Source organism: Heterodontus francisci, chromosome 16, assembly GCF_036365525.1.
Source record: "Heterodontus francisci isolate sHetFra1 chromosome 16, sHetFra1.hap1, whole genome shotgun sequence".
In the NCBI taxonomy this organism is placed as follows: domain Eukaryota; kingdom Metazoa; phylum Chordata; class Chondrichthyes; order Heterodontiformes; family Heterodontidae; genus Heterodontus; species Heterodontus francisci.
In genome coordinates this window covers 18,843,437-18,863,203 of record NC_090386.1, presented here as the reverse complement: position 1 = coordinate 18,863,203, position 19,767 = coordinate 18,843,437, and the positions used below count along the sequence as shown (strand labels likewise).

General features: G+C 45.1%; 1 protein-coding gene across 1 annotated transcript in view; it reads left to right on the top strand.

The window, feature by feature from the left end:
- Nucleotides 1–19,767, top strand: part of wfdc2 (WAP four-disulfide core domain 2) — a 269,502-nt gene that overhangs the window by 216,557 nt on the left and 33,178 nt on the right. Inside the window, exon 23 of the mRNA XM_068048456.1 lies at nucleotides 19,262–19,399. Coding sequence (XP_067904557.1) covers nucleotides 19,262–19,399 — 138 coding nt within the window. The remainder of the gene's footprint in view (nucleotides 1–19,261; nucleotides 19,400–19,767) is intronic.

Genomic DNA, 19,767 nt, shown 5'->3' with positions numbered 1-19,767 from the left:
TTTTATTATGTTAAAGGTTCTATATAAATCTAAGTTGTTGTTTCCTGTCTGCTTCAGTCATTCTCTCTCTCCTGTCTTCTTCATTCTTTCTCTCTCTCCTGTCTGCATCACTCATTCTCTCTCTCCTGTCTGCTTCACTCATTTTCTCTCTCCTGTCTGCTTCACTCTTTCTCGCCTGTCTGCTTCACTCATTCTCTCTCTCATGTCTGCTTCACTCTTTCTCTCTCTCCTGTCTGCATCACTCATTCTCTCTCTCCTGTCTGCTTCACTCATTTTCTCTCTCCTGTCAGCTTCATTCTTTCTCTCCTGTCTGCTTCACTCATTCTCTCTCTCCTGTCTTCTTCATTCTTTCTCTCTCTCCTGTCTGCATCACTCATTCTCTCTCTCCTGCCTGCTTCACTCATTTTCTCTCTCCTGTCAGCTTCATTCTTTCTCTCCTGTCTGCTTCACTCATTCTCTCTCTCCTGTCTGCTTCACTCTTTCTCCCCTGTCTGCTTCACTCATTCTCTCTCTCCTGTCTGCTTCACTCTTTCTCTCCTGTCTGCTTCACTCATTCTCTCTCTCATGTCTGCTTCACTCATTCTCTCCTGTCTGCTTCACTCATTCTCTCTCTCCTGTCTGCTTCATTCTTTCTCTCCTGTCTGCTTCACTCATTCTCTCTCTCCTGTCTGCTTCATTCTTTCTCTCCTGTCTGCTTCACTCATTCTCTCTCTCCTGTCTGCATCACTCATTCTCTCTCTCCTGTCTGCTTCACTGATTTTCTCTCTCCTGTCAGCTTCATTCTTTCTCTCCTGTCTGCTTCACTCATTCTCTCTCTCCTGTCTGCTTCATTCTTTCTCTCCTGTCTGCTTCACTCATTCTCTCTCTCCTGTCTGCTTCATTCTTTCTCTCCTGTCTGCTTCACTCATTCTCTCTCTCCTGTCTGCATCACTCATTCTCTCTCTCCTGTCTGCTTCACTCATTCTCTCTCCTGTCTGCTTCACTCTTTCTCTCCTGTCTGCTTCACTCATTCTCTCTCTCCTGTCTGCTTCACTCTTTCTCTCCTGTCTGCTTCACTCATTCTCTCTCTCATGTCTGCTTCACTCTTTCTCTCCTGTCTGCTTCACTCATTCTCTCTCTCCTGTCTGCTTCATTCTTTCTCTCCTGTCTGCTTCACTCATTCTCTCTCTCCTGTCTGCTTCATTCTTTCTCTCCTGTCTGCTTCACTCATTCTCTCTCTCCTGTCTGCATCACTCATTCTCTCTCTCCTGTCTGCTTCACTCATTTTCTCTCTCCTGTCAGCTTCATTCTTTCTCTCCTGTCTGCTTCACTCATTCTTTCTCTCCTGTCTGCTTCACTTTTTCTCTCCTGTCTGCTTCACTCATTCTCTCTCTCCTGTCTGCTTCACTCTTTCTCTCCTGTCTGCTTCACTCATTCTCTCTCTCCTGTCTGCTTCACTCTTTCTCTCCTGTCTGCTTCACTCATTCTCTCTCTCCTGTCTGCTTCATTCTTTCTCTCCTGTCTGCTTCACTCATTCTCTCTCTCCTGTCTGCTTCACTCATTCTCTCTCTCCTGTCTGCTTCATTCTTTCTCTCCTGTCTGCTTCACTCATTCTCTCTCTCCTGTCTGCTTCACTCTTTCTCTCCTGTCTGCTTCACTCATTCTCTCTCTCATGTCTGCTTCACTCTTTCTCTCCTGTCTGCTTCACTCATTCTCTCTCTCCTGTCTGCATCACTCATTCTCTCTCTCCTGTCTGCTTCACTCATTTTCTCTCTCCTGTCAGCTTCATTCTTTCTCTGCTGTCTGCTTCACTCATTCTCTCTCTCCTGTCTGCTTCACTCTTTCTCTCCTGTCTGCTTCACTCTTTCTCTCTCTCCTGTCTGCTTCACTCTTTCTCTCCTGTCTGCTTCACTCATTCTCTCTCTCCTGTCTGCTTCACTCTTTCTCTCCTGTCTGCTTCACTCATTCTCTCTTTCCTGTCTGCTTCATTCTTTCTCTCCTGTCTGCTTCACTCATTCTCTCTCTCCTGTCTGCTTCACTCATTCTCTCTCTCCTGTCTGCTTCATTCTTTCTCTCCTGTCTGCTTCACTCATTCTCTCTCTCCTGTCTGCTTCATTCTTTCTCTCCTGTCTGCTTCACTCATTCTCTCTCTCCTGTCTGCATCACTCATTCTCTCTCTCCTGTCTGCTTCACTCATTCTCTCTCTCCTGTCTGCTTCACTCTTTCTCTCCTGTCTGCTTCACTCATTCTCTCTCTCCTGTCTGCTTCACTCTTTCTCTCCTGTCTGCTTCACTCATTCTCTCTCTCACGTCTGCTTCACTCTTTCTCTCCTGTCTGCTTCACTCATTCTCTCTCTCCTGTCTGCTTCACTCTTTCTCTCCTGTCTGCTTCACTCATTCTCTCTCTCCTGTCTGCTTCATTCTTTCTCTCCTGTCTGCTTCACTCATTCTCTCTCTCCTGTCTGCATCACTCATTCTCTCTCTCCTGTCTGCTTCACTCATTTTCTCTCTCCTGTCAGCTTCATTCTTTCTCTCCTGTCTGCTTCACTCATTCTCTCTCTCCTGTCTGCTTCACTCTTTCTCTCCTGTCTGCTTCACTCATTCTCTCTCTCCTGTCTGCTTCACTCTTTCTCTCCTGTCTGCTTCACTCATTCTCTCTCTCCTGTCTGCTTCACTCTTTCTCTCCTGTCTGCTTCACTCATTCTCTCTCTCCTGTCTGCTTCATTCTTTCTCTCCTGTCTGCTTCACTCATTCTCTCTCTCCTGTCTGCTTCATTCTTTCTCTCCTGTCTGCTTCACTCATTCTCTCTCTCCTGTCTGCTTCACTCTTTCTCTCCTGTCTGCTTCACTCATTCTCTCTCTCCTGTCTGCTTCACTCTGTTTCCCATTTTTTATCTTGCTAACTGCTATTTGTTCTCAGTTCATGAGCCTCTGAATGGTGTGTTTTGCCTCCTGTGAATGATTCTTGGATTTTCGAAGACTGTCTCAGATTGTGCTGAGTTATGAGGCAGGAAAATCTAATACCACCAGCCAGAGAATACCACCAGCCACAGCTAATGTGCTTCGTCATCATGTTTAATCTTAGTGGATGCAGGAAGGGAATCAGACTGTCTGCACATTTTGCCTCTGGTTTTCTGTTGCTGGTGGTCACAATGCATTTCCTGATTTTGTGCTAAGTATTTGAGTAGAGCTGTGTCCCTGAAGTTCTTGGTGATGTTGTTCTATTATGTTAAATTGATCAAATTGATCAAATCTCATTCAAAGTTCTTCAGACCAACAATAAGGACTTGTATTTCCACAATACTTTCAACAAAATTAAATATCCCAAAGCATTTCACAGGACAATTAAAAAACAAAATTAGACATGGAGCCTCATAAGGAGATATTAGGTCCGATGACCAAAAGCTTGGTCAAAGACGTAGAATGTAAGGAGTGTCTTAAATGAGGAAAGCGAGGTGGAGAGGCAGAGAGGTTTAAAGAGAGAATTCCAGAGCTTAGGGCCTAGGCAACTGTGGGCACAGCTGCCAATGGTGGAGCGATTAAAATCAGGGATGCTCAAGAGGTCAGAATTAGAGGAGCACAGATACCTTGGAGGGTTGTGGGGCTGGAGGAGATTACAGAGATAAGGAAAGACGAGTTTATGGAGGGATTTGAAAACAAGGATGAGAAGTTTATAAATTAAGGCATTGCAGACTGGGAGACAATGTAGGTCAGTGAGCATAGGGGTGATGAGGGAATGGGACTTGGTACGAGTTAAGACATGGGCAGCAGATTTTTGATGGCCTCAAGCTTACAGAGAGTAGAATGTGGAAGACCAACCTGGAGTTTATTGGAATAGTCAAGTCTAGAGGTAATGAAGGAATGAATGAAGCTTTCAGCAGCAAATAAGCTGAGGCAGGGGTAGAGTCAGATGTTACAGAAGTGGAAATAGGCGGTCTTAGTGATGGCTCTAATATGTGGCGAGAAGCACATCTCGGTGTCAAATATGACATCGGGGTTGTAAACAGTCTGGCTCAGCGTCTGACTGTCGCCAGGGAGAGGGATGGATTTGCTATCAAGGGAACGGAGTTTGTGATGGGGTCCAAAGATAATGACTTCAGTCTTCTCATTATTTGATTGCAGAATTTTTTGCTTATCCGGTACAGGCTGTCGGATAAGCAGTTTGATAATTTAGCAATGGCGGGGAGGTGGAGAGAGGTGGTTGTGATATAGAACTGGATGTCGTCAGAATACAAGCGAAAACTAACATTATGTTTTTGGATGATGTCGTCGAGGAGCAGCATGCAGATAAGAAGTAGGAGAGGGCCGGGATAGATCCTTGGGAGGCACCAGATGTAACTACGGGAACAGGAAGAGAATCCATTGAAAGTGATACTCTGGCTATGATTGGATAGATGAGAATGGAAGCAGGTGAGTCCCACTCTGCCAGTTGACAGGGGAGAGATGTTGGAGGATGATGGTGTGATCAACTGGATTGAAGATAGAAAGTAGCAGTGCTGTAATATATGTATAGATGCTAGCAGTGCGTAATATATGAACACATTGTATCAGTGTGGAAATACATGGACTGACTGCAGCAGTGCTGTAATATATGGAGAGAATGTAGCAGTGTGGTAATATATTGAAAGGCTGTAGTGTGCAGGATATATATGGACACACTGTAGCAGTGCAGTAACATGGGGTGAGACTGTCGCAATGTGGTAATATATGGATAGACTGGAGCAGTGCCGTAGTATATGGAGAGACTATATCAGTGCTGTAAGATATGGAAAGTCTGTGGCAGTGCAGTAATATATGGAGAGACTCTAGCAGTGTGGTAATATATGCAGAGACTGTCGCAGCATGGTGATATATGAATAGTCTGTAGCAGTTAGCATTGTGGTAATATGTGGACACACTGTAGCAGTATGGTAATATACGAAAAGCCTGTAGCAGTGTGGTAATATATGGATAGACTGTAGCAGTGTTGTAATGTATGGACAGATTTTATCAGTATGGAAATATATGCAGAGGCTGTAGCAGGGTGGTAATATATAGATAGTCTGTAGCATTGTGGCAATATATGGACAGACTGTAGCAGAGCAGTAATATATGAAGGGACTGTAGCAGAGCAGTAATATATGAATATATTGTAACAGTGTGGTAATATATGGATAGACTGCAGCATTGTTGTAATATATGGAGAGACTGTAGTAGTGCAGTAATATATACAGGGACTGTAAAAGTGTGGTAATATATTGACACACTGTAGCAGTGCAGTAACAGATGGAGACTTTGCAGTAGTGTGGTAATATAAGGACACAATGTTGTATTGATAGACTGTAGCAGTGCAGTAAAAATGGAGACTGCAGCAGCATGGTAATATATGGACATACTGTAGCAGTGTGCTAATATATGGATAGACTGTAGCAGTGGATTATTATAAGGACAGATTGCAGCAAGGTGGTAATATAGGAAGAAACTGTAGCATTATCATAATATATGGACAGACAGTCACAGTGCAGTAATATATGGAGTGAATGTAGCAGTGTGGTAACATATGGACACATTGTAGCAATGCAATAATATATGGACAGAATGTAACAGTATGGTAATATATGGACACACTGTAGCATGTGGCAAGGTATGTACAGCCTGCAGCAGTGCAGTGATCTCCAGGCAGGTCAGTCAAATTTCAAATGCCTGTTTTTTGTCCAAACTGACTAGCTTTTTTAAAGTTCAAAACTGAAACTGAAACTTTTCTCTCTCTCTTGTCACTCAACAAATAGCTCTGAGGTCAAACCCCTTACTGATTTTCTTGAAATTACCTGCTTTCCTGTTCTTGTTTACAAATTCAGCTCCTGTTCAACTTCCTTTCAAAACATCCATAAAGTTCAGGTGTCTTAATGTCCACTGAAATCTTTTCTCAGTTTTTTTAAAACACACAGAATCCTAAGTTTTTACTGATAAAACAAAATCCTTCGAACAAGAGATTGTAGGCAGTGTTATAATATATAGACAGACTGTAACAGTGTGGAATTATATATTGTCAGACAGTAGCAGTGCAGTAATATATTGACAGGCTGTAACAGTGTGGTAATATATGGACACACTCAAGGTGAGATGAGAGTGACTGCCCTTGACATCAAAGCAACATTTGACCAAGTATGGCATCAAGGAGCCGTAGCAAAACTGGTGTCAAAGGGAATCAGGTGGAAAACTCTCCACTGGTTGGAGTCATCCCTCGCGCAAAGGTTGTGGTTGTTGGAGGTCAAGTTCTCAGCTCCAGGACATCACTGCAGGAGCTCCTCAGGTAGTGTCCTAGGCCCAACCATCTTCAGCTGCTTAAGGTCAGAAGTGGGGATATTCGCTGATGATTGCATAATGTTCAGCACCATTCGTGACTCCTCAGATACTGAAGCAGTCCATGTAGAAATACAGCAAGACCTGGACAATATCCATGCTTGGACTGATAAGTACCAAGTAACATTTGTGCCACACAAGTGCCAGGCAATGATCATTTCCAGAAAGAGAGAATCTAACCATCTCCTCTTGACATTCAATGACATTACATTCAACATTCTGGGGCCTACCATTGACCAGAAACTGAACTGGGGTAGCCATGTAAATACCACGGTTGAAAGAGCAGGTCAGAGACTAGGAATGCTGAGGCGAGTAACTCACCTTCTGACTTCCCAAAGCCTGTCCACCATCTACAAGGCACAAGTCAGGAGTATGATGGAATACTCTCCACTTGCCTGGATGAGTGCAGCTCTAACAACACTCAGGAAGCTCAACACCATCCAGGATAAAGCAGTCCGCTTGATTGTCACCCTATTCACAAATATTCACTCCCTCCACCACCGACACACAGTAGCAGCAGTGTGTACCATCTACAAGATGCACTGCAGCAATGCACCAAGGCTCTTTAGACAGCGCCTTCCAAACCCGCGACTTCTACCACCTGGAAGGACAAGAGCAGCAATTACATGGGTACACCACCACCTGCAAGTTCCCCTCCAATCCACACACCATCCTGACTTGGAACTATATCACTGTCCCTTCACTGTCGCTGGGTCAAAATCTTGGAACTCCCTTCCTAACGGCACTGTAGGTGTACCTACCCCACATGCACTGCAGCGGTTCAAGAAAGCAGCTCACCACCACCTTCTCAGGAGCAATTAGGGATGGGCAATAAATGCTGGCCTAGCCAGTGACGCCCACATCCCAGGAATAAATAAAAAAATCACTGTAACAGTGCAGTAATCTATGTAGATACTGCAGCATTATGTTAATGTAGGGACAGACTGTAGCAGTGCAGTGATATATGGACAGACTTTAGCATGTGGTCATATATGGAGAGACTGTAGCAGTGTGATAATATATGGAGAGACTGTAGTAATGCTGTCATATATAGAGAGAGACTGTAGCAATGCAATAATGTACCAAAAGATTGGAACAGTGCTGTGATATATGGACATGCTGTAGCAGTGTGGTAATGTATGCAAAGACTGTAGGGATGCTGTAATATATATGGAGAGGCTGTAGCAGTGCAGTGTAACATTGGAACATAGGAGCAGGAGGCTATTCGGCACATAGAGCCTGCCCCGCCATTCAATATGATCATGGCTGATCATCCACTTCAATGCCTTTTTCTCACACTATCCCCATATCCTTTTATGTCATTTGTATTTAGTAATCTGTCAATCTCTACTTTAAACATACTCAATGACTGAGCTTCCATAGTCCTCTGAGGTAGAGAATTCCAAAGATTCACAATCCTCTGAGTAAAGATATTTCTCCTCATCTCTGTCCTAAGTGGCATCCCCCTTATTTTGAAATTGTGTCCCCTGGTTCTAGACTCCCCAACCAGGGGAAACATCTTACCTGCATCCACCCTGTCTATCCCTTTAAGTATTTTGTAGGTTTCAATGAGATCACCTCTCATTCTTTGAAACGCTCGAGAATACAGGCCCAGTTTTCTCAAACTTTCTTCATAGGACAGTCCCGCCATCCCGGGAACAAGTCTGGTGAACCTTCGTTGCATTCCCTCTATGGAAATAATATCCTTCCTAAGGTAAGGGGACCAAAACTGTACACATTACTCCAGGTGCAGTCTAACCAAGGTTCTATACAATTGAAGCAAGACTTCACTAGTCCTGAACTCAAATCCTCTTGCGATAAAGGCTAACAGACCATTAGCCTTCCTAATTGCATGCTACACCTGCATGTTAGCTTTCAGTGACTTATTGACGAGGACATCCAGGTCTCTTTGTACATCAACACTTTTTAATCTCTTACCATTTAAGAAATGCTCTGCACATCTATTCCTCCTACCAAAGTGGATAACCTCACATTTTTCCACATTATATTCCATCTGCCATGTTCTTGCCCACTCACTAAGTCTGTCCAAATCCCCTTGAAGCTGCTTTGCATCTTCCTCACAACACACATTCTCACCTAGTTTTGTGTCATCGTGAACTTGGAAATATTACATTTGGTCCCAACATCCAAATTATTGATATATATTGTAAACAGCTGGGGCCCAAGTTCTGATCCCTGTGGTACCCAACTAGTCACAGCCTGCCAACGTGAGAATAACCTGTTTATTCCTACTCTTCTGCCTGTTAACCGATCCTTAATCGATGCCAGTATATTGCCTCCTATCCCATGTGCTTTAATTTTGCTAACCAACCTCCTGTGGGGAACTTTATCAAAACCTTCCGAAAATCCAAGTATACTATGTCTACCACCTGCCCTTTATCAATTATGTTAGTAACATCCTCAAAAAACTGCAACAGGTTCGTCAAACATGATTTCCCATTCATAAATCCATGCTGACTATGCCCAGTCAGATCATTATTATACAAGTGGCCATTTATCACATCCTTCAGAATAGATTTTAGCATTTTCCCTACTACTGATGTAAGCCTAACAAGTCTGCAATTCTCTGTTTTCTTTCTCCCTCCCATTTTAAATAGTGGGGTGACATTTTCCACCTTCCAATCTACAGGAACTGTTGCAGAACCTATAGAATTTTGGAAGATGATCACCAGTGCATTCACTATCTCCATAGCTACCTCTTTCTCTGACATTTCTTTCTTTCCCATTCTAAATTCCCCTGACTCTGCCTGTAATGGACCCACATTTGTCTTAGCCAAATGTTTCCATTTTACACATCTATAGAAGCTTTTACAGTCCACTTTTATGTTTTTTGCTAGTTTACATTCATATTCGATTCTCCCTTTCTTTATCAGTTTCTTGGTCCTCCTTTGCTGTATTCCAAAACCCTCCCAATCCTCAGGTTTACAACTATTTCTGGCAACTTTATATGCCTTTTCTTTTAACCTTATATAATCCTCAACTTCCTTTGTTAGCCATGGTTGACTGACTTTTCGTTTTGGGTTTTTGTGCCTTAAAGGAATGTATAGTTGCTATAAACTATGTAATATTTCTTTAAAGACTATCCATTGCCTATGTACTGTCATACCTTTTAATATATTTTCCCAATCCACCTCAGCCAATTTACCCTTCATACTATCATCATATCTTCTGCTCAAATTTAACACCCTGGCTTCAGATTGAACAACCTCACTTTCAAACATAATGTAAAATTCTATCATATTATGGTCACTCATCCATAAAGGTTCTTTTACGACGTTATTAAGTAGCCCTTTTTTTTTTATTCATTCACGGGATGTGGGCATTGCTGGCCAGGCCAGCATTTATTGCCCATCCCTAATTTCCCTTGAGAAGGTGGTGGTGAGCTGCCTTCTTGAACTGCTGGAAAAGTCCATGTCCATGTGGGGTAGGTATACCCACAGTGCTGTTAGGAAGGGAGTTCCAGGATTTTGACCAAGCGAAAGTGAAGGACCGGCGATATACTTCCAACTCAGGATGGTGTGTGACTTGGAGGGGAACTTACAGGTGGTGGCGTTCCCATGTATGTGCTGCCCTTGTCCTTCTAGTTGGTAGAGGTCGCAGGTTTGGAAGGTGCTGTCTAAGGAGTTGCTGCCGTGCATCTTGTAGATGGTACACACTGCTGCCACTGTGCGTCGGTGGTGGAGGGAGTGAATGTTTGCAGATGGGGTGCCAATCAAGTGGGCTGCTTTGTCCTGGATGGTGTCGTGTTTCTTGAGTGTTGTTGGAGCTGCACCCATCCAGGCAAGTGGAGAGTATTCCATCACACTCCTGACTTGTGCCTTGTAGATGGTGGACAGGCCTTGGGGAGTCAGGAGGTGAGTTACTCGCTGCAGGATTCCAAGCCTCTGACCTGCTCTTGTAGCCATGGTATTTATATGGCTACTCCAGTTCAGTTTCTGGTCAATGGTAACCCCCAGGATGTTGATAGTGGTGGATTCAGCGATGGTAATGCCGTTGAATGTCAAGGGGAGATGGTTAGATTCTCTCTTGTTGGAAATGGTCATTGCCTGGCACTTGTGTGGCACGAATGTTACTTGCCACTTATCAGCCCAAGCCTGGAAATTGTCCAGGTCTTGCTGTATTTCTACACGGACTGCTTCAGTATCTGAGGAGTCACGAATGGTGCTGAACATCATGCAATCATCAGCGAACATCCCCACTTCTGACCTTATGATTGAAGGAAGGTCATTGATGAAGCAGCTGAAGATGGTTGGGCCTAGGACACTACCCTGAGGAACTCCTGCAGTGATGTCCTGGAGCTCAGATGATTGACCTCCAACAACCACAACCATCTTCCTTTGTGCTAGGCATGACTCCAGCCAGTGGAGGGTTTTCCCCCTGATTCCCATTGACCTCAGTTTTGCTAGGGCTCCTTGATGCCATACTTGGTCAAATGCTGCCTTGATGTCAAGGGCAGTCACTCTCACCTCACCTCTTGAGTTCAGCTCTTTTGTCCATGTTTGAACCAAGGCTGTAATGAGGTCAGGAGCTGAGTGGCCCTGGCGGAACCCAAACTGAGCGTCACTGAGCAGGTTATTGCTAAGCAAGTGCTGCTTGATGGCACTGTTGATGACACCTTCCATCACTTTACTGATGATTGAGAGTAGGCTGATGGGGCGGTCGTTGGCCAGGTTGGATTTGTCCTGCTTTTTGTGTACAGGACATACCTGGGCAATTTTCCACATTGCAGGGAAGATGCCAGTGTTGTAGCTGTCCTGGAACAGCTTGACTACAGGCGCGGCAAGTTCTGGAGCACAGATCTGGACTATTGCTGGAATATTGTCAGGGCCCATAGCTTTTGCAGTATCCAGTGCCTTCAGTCGTTTCTTGATATCACGTGGAGTGAATCGAATTGGCTGAAGTTTGGCATCTGTGATGCTGAGGACTTCAGGAGGAGGCCGAGATGGATCATCAACTCGGCACTTCTGGCTGAAGATTGTTCGAAATGCTTCTGCCTTATCTTTCGCACTGATGTGCTGGGCTCCCCCATCATTGAAGATGGGGATATTTGTGGAGTCTTTTCCTCCAGTTATTTGTTTAATTGTCCACCACCATTCTCAGCTGGATGTGGCAGGACTGAAGAGCTTAGATCTGATCCGTTGGTTATGGGATCGCTTAGCTCTGTCTATCGCATGCTGCTTATGCAGTTTTGCATGCAAGTAGTCCTGGGTTGTAGCTTCACCGGGTTGACACCTCATTTTGAGGTATGCCTGGTGCTGCTCCTGGCATGCCCTCCTGCACTCTTCATTGAACCAGGGTTGGTCTCCTGGCTTGATGGTAATGGTAGAGTGGGGGATTTGCTGGGCCATGAGGTTACAGATTGTGGTTGAGTACAATTCTGCTGCTGCTGATGGCCCACAGCGCCTCATGGATGCCCAGTTTTGCATTGCTAGATCTGTTTGAAATCTATCCCATTTAGCACGGCGATAGTGCCACACAACACGATGGACGGTATCCTCAATGTGAAGGCGGGACTTCGTCTCCACAAGGACTGTGCGGTGGTCACTCCTATCAATACAGTCATGGACAGATGCATCTGCGGCAGGCAGATTGGTGAGGACGAGGTCGAGTAGTTCTTCCCTCGTGTTGGTTCCCTCACCCCCTGCCGCAGACCCAGTCTAGCAACTATGTCCTTTAGGACTCGGCCAGCTCGGTCAGTAGTGGTGCTACCGAGCCACTCTTGGTGTTGGACATTGAAGTCCCCCACCCAGAGTAAATTTTGTGCCCTTGCCACCCTCAGTGCTTCCTCCAAATGGTGTTCAACATGGAGGAGTACTGAGTCATCAGCTGAGGGAGGGCGGTAGGTGGTAATCAGTAGGAGGTTACCTTGCCCATGTTTGACCTGATGCCATGAGACTTCATGGGTTCCGGAGTCAATGTTGAGGACTCCCAGGGCAACTCCCTCCCTACTGTATACCACTGTGCCGCCACCTCTGGTGGGTCTGTCCTGCTGGTGGGACAGGACGTACCCAGGGATGGTGATGGCAGTGTCTGGGACATTGTCTGTAAGGTATGATTCCGTGAGTATGACTATGTCAGGCTGTTGCTTGACTAGCCTGTGGGACAGCTCTCCCAACTTTGGCACAAGCCCCCAGATGTTAGTAAGGAGGACTTTGCAGGGTCGACAGGGCTGGGTTTGCCATTGTCGTTTCCGGTGCCTAGGTCGATGCTGGGTGGTCCGTCCAGTTTCATTCCTTTTTATAGACTTTGTAGCGGTTAGGTACAACTGAGTGGCTTGCTAGACCATTTCAGAGGGCATGTAAGAGTTAACCACATTGCTGTGGGTCTGGAGTCACATGTAGGCCAGACCAGGTAAGGACAGCAGATTTCCTTCCCCAAAGGACATTAGTGAACCAGATGGGTTTTTACAACAATCAACAATGGTTTCATGGCCATCATTAGACTAGCTTTTGATTCCAGATGTATTAATTAAATTGAAATTCCACCTTCTGCTGTGGTGGGATTCGAACCCATGTCCCCAGAGGAATACCCTGGGTCTCTGGGTTACTAGTCCAGTGATAATACCACTACGCCACCACCTACCCTACCTTTCTCATTACATAATACTAGATCTAAGGATAATGATATATGGACAGACTGCAGCATGCTCTAATACATATCGAGAAACTGTAGCTGTGCAGTAATATATGGAGAGACTGTAGCAGTACAATGATATACGGACAGACTGTATCTGTGCAGTAACATGTAGAGAGGCTGTAGCAGTGCAGTGATATATGGAGAGGCTGTAACTGTGCAGTAGTATACTGACAGACTGCAGCATTGCAGTGATTATATAGACAGACTGTAGCAATGTGCTAATATATGGACAGACTGTAGCAGTATATTAATATATAAACCAACTGTACCAGTGTGTTACTGTATGTATAGACCAAAGCATCTATACATAAGGTGAGAAGTAACACAGCTTTACCTAAAAAAAAAGACCTAGAGCGAAAGACTCCAGAGAGAAAACAACAACCAGCAGCTTGTTTTCCAGCAAGCCAGAAGACACAACTATGACAACATTGCATCAATGAATGAACAGTGTGCAACATTGCAGCAACACCAGAGCAGACTTCCACAGTGTTGTAATATATGGATCATCTGCAGCAGTAGAACCATATATGGTCCGTGGGTAGCAGTGTGTCAATGTCTGGCCAGAATGCAGCAACTGTACTGTTATATGTGAAGAGGCTGTACATATAATACATGGATAGTCTACAGCAGTGCAGGAAGTTTTGGAGACACTTATGCAAAGCATCAATTACATGGATGAACTGCTGCTGTGCAACACTATATGGATGGACTGCAGCAGAGCAGCAATAGATGGACAATGCAGCACCCTCTGAATGTTACTTTTCTATTTTTTAAATCAATATCTGGAATGCCATTTTGGCAGTGTATTTACACTGTGCAGATCAGTTGTGCATGATCATATTCACTGCAAGAGCAGCTCGCTCCTGATCAGTTGCTGGTGCTCAGAGGTTCCTGCTACCTGTCACCTCAAAGAAAAAGGTCATTGTATCCAGGCAACCCTGCTGCAGTCCATTCTGTTGCCATCAGGAAGGTTCTGTCACTCTCTCATCCCCCCAGTCCCACAGGAAGGTTCTGTCACTCTCTCATCCCCCCAGTCCCACAGGAAGGTTCTGTCACTCTCTCATCCCTCCAGTCCCACAGGAAGGGTCTGTCACTCTCTCATCCACACCCCCCCCCCCACCCCCAGTCCCACAGGAAGGGTCTGTCACAGTAGGGATAATGGGTATGTGACTAATGAAGTTCCCCAGCGATCTGTACTGGAGCCGGGAGGGGAGGGCAGAGATTTTAACAACATTTATCAATGAAGGGTTAGAGATCTGTATATCCATGTTTGCTGATGACACTAATTTCGGTAACACAGTAAGTAGTTTAGATGAGATCAGAAAGTTACAAAGTGATAGACTGAGTTAGTGAGAAAACTGTGGCAGATGGAGTTCAATGTGAGACTGTGTGAGATCATCCAGTTTGGACCTAAGAAAGAAAGACCAGAGTATTTTCCAAATGGTGAGAAGTGAGGAACTGTAGACGAGCAGAGAGATTTAGGGGTCCAGGTACAGAGATCACTAAAGATTAATGGACAGGTACAAAAAATAATTTAGAAGGCCAATGGAATGTTGGTCTTTATCTCAGGGTCTGGAATGCAAAAGAGTGGCAGTTTTGTTCCCCCTGCATAGAGCTCCAGTTAGACCCCATCTGGAGTAACTGTATCCAGTTCAGGGCATTGTACCTCAGGAAGGGTATATTGACCTTGGAGGGGGAACCTTGCAGATTCATCAGAATGATACTGGGAATTAAAGGGTTAAATTATGAGGGCAGGTGGCATAGACTAGGCTTGTATTCTTTGAAGATAAAGGGGTGATCTAATCGAAGTGTTTAAGATGATTAAAGGATTTGATAAGATAGATAGACAGAAACTATTTCCTCTGGTGTGAGAGTCCAGAGCAAGAGGGCAGAACCTTAAAGTTAAAGCCAGGCCGTTCAAGGGTGATGTCAGGAAGTAATTCTTCACACAAAGGGTAGTGAAAATCTGGAACTCTGTCCCCTAAAAAAGCTATTGAGACTGGAGGTCAATTGAAAATATCTAATTGCAGATGGATAGGGTAAGGGCAATAAAGGTTATGGAACTAAGGCAGTTCGATAGATTTAAGATACAGAGCAGCCATGACCTAATTGAGTAGTGGAACAGGCTTGAGGGGGTGAATGGCCTCCTCCTGTTCTTTTGCTCCTCTCACATCCCTCCTTCCCTGCCAGAAGGAGCTGTCACTCTCTGTGCTATTCTTTCTTCCCTTGAACAGGATGAACCTGCCATTCTTCCCATCTCTCATCTCCAACTACACAGCACCATCACTCCTCTCTTTCCCACCCATTCACTTTTTTATTCCTTCATGGAATGTGCGCATCGCTGGCCAGCATTTACTGCCCAATCTTAATTGCCCTTGAGAAGGTGGTGGTGATCTGCCTTCTTGAACCTCTGCAGTCCATGTGGGGTAGGTACACCCACAGTGCTGTTAGGAAGGGAGTTCCAGGATTTTGACCCAGCGACAGTGAAGGAATGGCGATATAGTTCCAAGTCAGGATGGTGTGTGACTTGCAGGGAACTTGCAGGTGGTGGTGTTCCCATGCATCTGCTGTTCTTGCCCTTCTAGGTGGTAGAATTTGCTGATTTGGAAGGTGCTGTTGAAGGAGGCGTGGTGAGTTACTGCACTGCATCTTGTAGATGGTACACTGACACTGTGCGTCGGTGGTGGAGGGAGTGAATGTTTGTGGATGGGGTGCCAATCAAGCAGGCTGCTTTGTGCTGGATGGGGTGAAGCTTCCTGAGTGTTATTGGAGCTGCACCAATCCAGGCAAGTGGAGAGTATTCTATCACACTCCTGACTTGTGTCTTGGTGGACAGGCATTGGGGAGATAGGTTACTCACTGCAGAATTCTGACCTGCTCTTGTAGCCGCAGTATTTACATGGCTGGTCCAGTTAGATGAAGCTCTTATAAAGACTCCTCCATCTGGAGAAGGTTATTCTGGTGATTACAGACTCAGTTTGAATACAACAAAGTCTTGTCTTGGGTCTTTCCATTGAACTCCCTTTTGACAGACCTGTTACTCCAATGATGGATCGCATTTGAGATGTAATATGTTTTAAACACCTTGCAGTGTCCTTCCCAAAGGTGAAATAAAATCCTAAAGTCATGAAATCTGCACAGTCTACTTCCTTAGCAGTGCGACAATTACCAGATCTACCTCAACTGACACTCGGTGATGATTGCCTGTTCACCATCTCTGCTACACATTCTCATAGAGCTAGATGGTGCTCCTGTAACTTGGTAATGATCACCTTTTACTTTGGCTTCAAGTAAACTGAGGCCTAATTATAGGAATGCTCAGACTCAACACAAACTACCCCTTCATTAGGATTGTGGGAGGGTGTCAGCTGTGGGTCTGAGAAACATCTATTCCTTTCAGATTGACGTGTGCAGGAAATGGCTGCAATTAGAAAACAGAATAACTTTTCCAGCAAGTACAGAAAGGGCCCATTCAGCCTTGTACATACAATGTACAATCTGTCTGCAATGGAATCTCGCAGTATTGTTGGTGATATCAGTAGCTATTGGAGAGTGTCGGTGTCACTATGATACTTCCCCTTTTTCTCAATGACTATCTGTGGTGACCGACTGCCTACTTGGTTACGATGTCTGAGTCAGTGACAACACTATCTTGTGTTGATACAGTGCCCATAATTAGAAAGATGCATAGTATTATACAGACAGCGACCTTTTGCAGGAGATATTGGGACAGGTGATTAAAAGCTTGGTCAAAGAGGGTCTTAAAGGAGGAGAGCAGGGCATAGTGGTCTAGGCAGGGAATTCCAGCCATGCCACCTCGACAATTGAAGTCCAAACTGCTGGTGATAGTTCGAAGGTAGTGGGAACATTGAAAGAGTGCATAGATCTCAGAGGATTATAGGGCTGGAGAACATGACAAAGATATGGAGGGGCATGGAGATGAGGAATTTGAAAACAAGGATGAGAAAATTCATTTTGTGACAGAGATCAGGAGCCAATGTAATCCAGCGAGCACAGGGATGATGGATAGGCAGAAGCAGAGTTTGGGATGAGCAGAAGTGTGCGGAGGGTGCAAGGTGGGAGACCAACATGCTTTTTTAAATTCTTTCATGGGATGTGGGCATCACTGGTAAGGGCAGCATTTGTTGCTCATCCCTAATTACCCTTGAACTGAGTGGCTTGCTAGGCCATTTCAGAGGGCAATTAAGAATCAACCACATTGCTGTGTAACATGTAGGGCAGACCAGGTAAGGATGGCAGATTTCCTTCCCGAAAGGATATCAGTGGACCAGATGATTTTTTTAGGACAATCGACAATGATAGTTATAATGCCATGAAACTGAGACCAGCTTAATCTAATTCCAGATTTTGAGTAATTAGTTGGATTTTAATTCCACCACTACTGGGGGAAGAAGTGCTGTGTGAGGCAGGTGAGAAAAGTGATGTATGGATGGTGTGGAAATCTGTGGGAACAAGTGTAGCTTGTGAGGGATAAGGTGAGGGATAACCCAGCATAAAGAGTAACCAGCCTGTTCCCCACCACACCCTTTCTGGTGAGGGTGTTCCCCCTGCTGCACAAGGCTGTTGCTGCTTACAGAGTTGGGCAGGATACCTTTAGCCCACTGGCTTCATCCTCCACACTGACAATAGGACCATCCTCCTACCCTGATCTGCCTGTACCAGAGGCTTGATATGGTCAAACCCGAAGTTTCCCTCTGACCTGTTTCCCCTGTGTCATGCCGTTGTGTTGTGTTATGCCGTTGTGTTGTGTCATGCCTTGTCATGTGGTTGGCCCCTGACCTCTTCCCCATATTGTGCTGTTGTCCCCTGACCTCCCAGAGTTTGCAAAGTAGCAGAAGAAGAGTTGTGGGTGCAGGGAGCAAAGGGATATTGAAGACAAACATGGCCCCACGTTCCACTATGCAGAGCCAGGAGCAAGATAAAAAAAATTTCAGCCACTGAACACAGAGTCCAGTGGGGGAAGTCTAACCTCTTTTGAACCGGTGGGAAATGAAAATGCTAAAAATCCTAAACCCACCCCTCATCCTACCTTGAACCTGCCCACTTCTGGGCTTAACGGAGGTGGAATGAGGGGCAAGTGATGAACTCACTCCTGGGAGGCGGGTTCCCTCATTTAATTATTTTAATGAGGCTTTGTGCCTCAGATTTTTTTTCTCTTTACTAACATTAATTCTGGCTAGTTGGGTTTCCCAGGCCGTTGGAAACTCAAGAGTAAAGTGAGGTGAGGACTGTTGTGTGGAAGAGGTGAGTGCTTTTCCAGCACTGCTTGTAGGTCAGGAGGAGCATGTGTGTGTGCTTTTCTCTCTGTCCACCAAGATAACCTGTTAACCTACCCAGCCATCGGAACCCCCCCTAATGCCCCGTGATCTCCTCCAGTCACTCCTCCCCGAATGTCCCCTGATTACTCCCTCTTATCCAGCCCTCAGCTGCAGCCTGGTGCTGAAGGCCAACCTACCCGATAGGCAGCCAGCCTCTCAATCTGACTGAAGTGGCCAGGAAGTGGAGACAAACACTGGCAATCAGGTGCTGACATTAAATTCGGCAGGACCTGAAGAAAGCCTGTTCTTCTGGGTTTCCCAACGACAAAACTGTGTCACATTCCCTCACTGTAAATATCGGGACCCAGGTGTACAGTCAGAAGGTTGTGGGCTCAAGTTTCATTCAGAGACTTGAGCACAAAATGCAAGTTGACACTCCAGTGCAGTACTCAGGGAGTGCAGCACTGTCACAGTTGCTGTCTTTCAGATCAGATGTCAAACCAAAGCCTCGACTGCTCTGTCAGGTGGATGTTGAAGATTGCATGACATTATTTAAAGAAGGGCAGGAGAATTATCTTTGGTGTCCTGGACAATACGTATCCCTCAACTAACAACACTAAAACAGATTATCTGGTCAATATCACATTGCAATTTATGGAATATGCAGTGCATAAATTTAACTGCTGTGTTTCCTACATGACAACATTAAAAATTCAAAAATACTCATTGGCTGTAAAGCCTTTCGGAATGTCTTCAAGTCATGAAAGGTGCTACATAAATGCAAGTCTTTCTATAGTTCTTTATCTTACAGTGCACTGTTCAATGTCTTAGAATTAACTTTTCTTAAACTCAGTTTGTGTTCTACTGATGATTGTTTTCTAATGGTCCCTGTGCTTTCTTGATGTCGCTGCTCAAATTAAATCTCTCACAAATACTGTTAAATTATAACATTCTGTAATACTATGTGAGTGTGGGAAATTACAGAGCTACTTCTAATGTTTTGCAGTGATTAAGTTTGGAAAGTGTCCCCGGAGACTGGTGGTCGCAGTGACAAAGCGGGGATGCACATGTGATGAGGACTGTCCTGGCACGGACAAGTGCTGTGTGTTTGACTGTGGGGCAGTCTGCGTGCCCCCAGCATTCAGTAAGTATCATTCACTATTATCCCCTAGTGACTGTCCTGATTACTGAGCAAATACCCCTGGGAAACACATCACAAGCCAAACCTGGGACAACATCTCTGGACACCTGGGAACACACCTGGGAACATCTCTAGATACACCTGGAACACACCTGGGACAACATCTCTAGACACACCTGGGGACACTCCTGGGAACGTCTCCAGACACACCTGGGACAACAGCTCTAGACACACCTGGAGACACACCTGGGAACATCTCTAGAAACATCTGGGACACACCTGAGACAACACCTGGGAACATCTCTAGACATACCTGGGAACATTTCTAGACACACCTGGGACAACATCTCAGAACACACCTGGGAATCTCT